The sequence below is a fragment of the Nicotiana sylvestris genome, chromosome 1, assembly GCF_000393655.2.
Source record: "Nicotiana sylvestris chromosome 1, ASM39365v2, whole genome shotgun sequence".
In the NCBI taxonomy this organism is placed as follows: Eukaryota; Viridiplantae; Streptophyta; class Magnoliopsida; order Solanales; family Solanaceae; genus Nicotiana; species Nicotiana sylvestris.
This window is the reverse complement of record NC_091057.1, coordinates 60293505-60295237: the sequence shown is the minus strand read 5'-3', so window position 1 is coordinate 60295237 and position 1733 is coordinate 60293505. Positions and strand designations below refer to the sequence as shown.

The 1733-nt window shown below is 32.3% G+C and overlaps 1 protein-coding gene across 1 annotated transcript; it reads left to right on the top strand.

Moving 5' to 3' along the window:
• The first annotated feature begins 1076 nt into the window (after positions 1-1076).
• Positions 1077-1457, top strand: LOC138870295 (uncharacterized). Its single transcript, XM_070148090.1, has one exon. The coding sequence runs from the start codon at positions 1077-1079 to the stop codon at positions 1455-1457; it is 381 nt and encodes a 126-aa protein (XP_070004191.1).
• Positions 1458-1733: the final 276 nt, after the last annotated feature.

The window sequence follows — 1733 nt, the reverse complement described above, 5'->3', positions numbered from 1 at the left end:
CGAAGAAGAGTATGGATTACAGTTTAGTTAGTAATAGACACTAAAGTTATTCCTTGTCTTAAGTTTCTGGCGGCTATGTGATTATATTTTCTTTAGGTTTCCTGTAATATCTAAATTAATAAGTCACCCATAAAGTATTACTACACAAATAATGATAATTGACTAATAAAGAAGGAAAGTAAATATTTGTACTGGGAATGTAAATCTGTTGGATCATATTACCCCAAAATCTCGTCACGGTGCACAAAAGGCTTTCAATATATATTAATAAATTTCATTGGGTGATTTTGTTAAGTTGGATCACTTATGTTCGTTAAAAGCCATATTTTGTCCAGTCAAATTGCCTTTATATTTTAGATTATTGTTAAGTTATTCTGGGCAATAAAGTATTTCTTGTTTCGGGCCATATGACGTATTTGGTCATTAAATTGATAAACTCATTTATTGTTTTTATTTTATGTATGTGATTAATGTGTATATAGTTTGTTAGTCACCAAAGTGACCAAACTAGATTGTATAAAGTATTCACATGCATAAAATCTTATGATCTCTATTTTGTGTGTGCACTTATGTTATGTAGTTTGTTAGTCATCAAAGTGACCAAACTAGTTTGTTTATGAAAATATGCATACATAAAATTATAGTTTATCCATGAAATTAATAAAATTCCTATAATTAAAAATTAGTGGATAAATTATTTTTCACTATTGCTAGAAGTTAAGGATTTACCCAAAGGTGAATCAATTATTCTTTGAATAGTGAATATGATGAGGTAAATTAATATTCTCAGTCAAATATATATTGTCTGTCCAAAGATGGCATATATATTTGGTTAAAAATATTTAATTACCTATTAAAGACTAAATGACATTTAAATTATGATAGTGTGTCGTAGTATTTACCCAAAGCAGAATTGCGATATGCTTTAACTGTTTTGTTGAATCCATATTGATTTATGAGCATGTATTATCTATTTTACAGCTATTCCTTTTCATTAGCACGCTTCGTCTGTTAGTGTATTCAACGGATTGAACTTCTCCGAATAGCATGAACAAGTCCATTTCCACTTAGGTGTGATGGATCTTGACTTGGCTTTACTGAATGATAAGCCCGCTGCCATTACTGATTCGAGCAGTGCGGATGAGAAGTCTTTCCATAAAGCATGGGAACACTCTAATAGGCTAAGCCTTATGTTTATGCGAATGAATATTGCCAACAACATTAAGAATACTATTCCACAAACAGAAAGTGGCAGGGAATGCCTGAAGTTTGTGGAAGAACGTTTTTGTTCTGCAGATAAGTCTCTAACTGGTACACTAATGGCTGAACTCATGACCATGAAGTTTGATGGGTCACGTAGTATGCAAAACCATATCATCGAGATGAATAACATTGCATCAAGACTTCAGACCTTGGGGATGAAAGTGGATGATTCTTTCTTGGTTCAGTTTTTCTGAACTCGTTGCCTTACTATCAGAAAGATTGCCTGAAATGTAAAGCTTGGTTCGAAAAGAAAGGTACAATCAGTGCTTTTGTATGTTTCGAATCAAATTTAATAGAGGTTCCTCATAATAATTGGTGTCTTAATTCTGGTGCAACTTCTCATGTATCTACTATATTGCGGGGATTCCTTATGATCCAAACTTCAAATACAAGTAAGGATTTCTTATTCATGGGAAACAGTATAAAGGCTCCAATTGAAGGCATAGGGACTTGTAGTTTGATCATGGATA

Coding starts and splice junctions, on each gene's coding strand:
- LOC138870295 (XM_070148090.1), top strand. CDS start 1,077: ATGGATCTTGACTTGGCTTTACTGAATGATAAGCCCGCTGCCATTACT.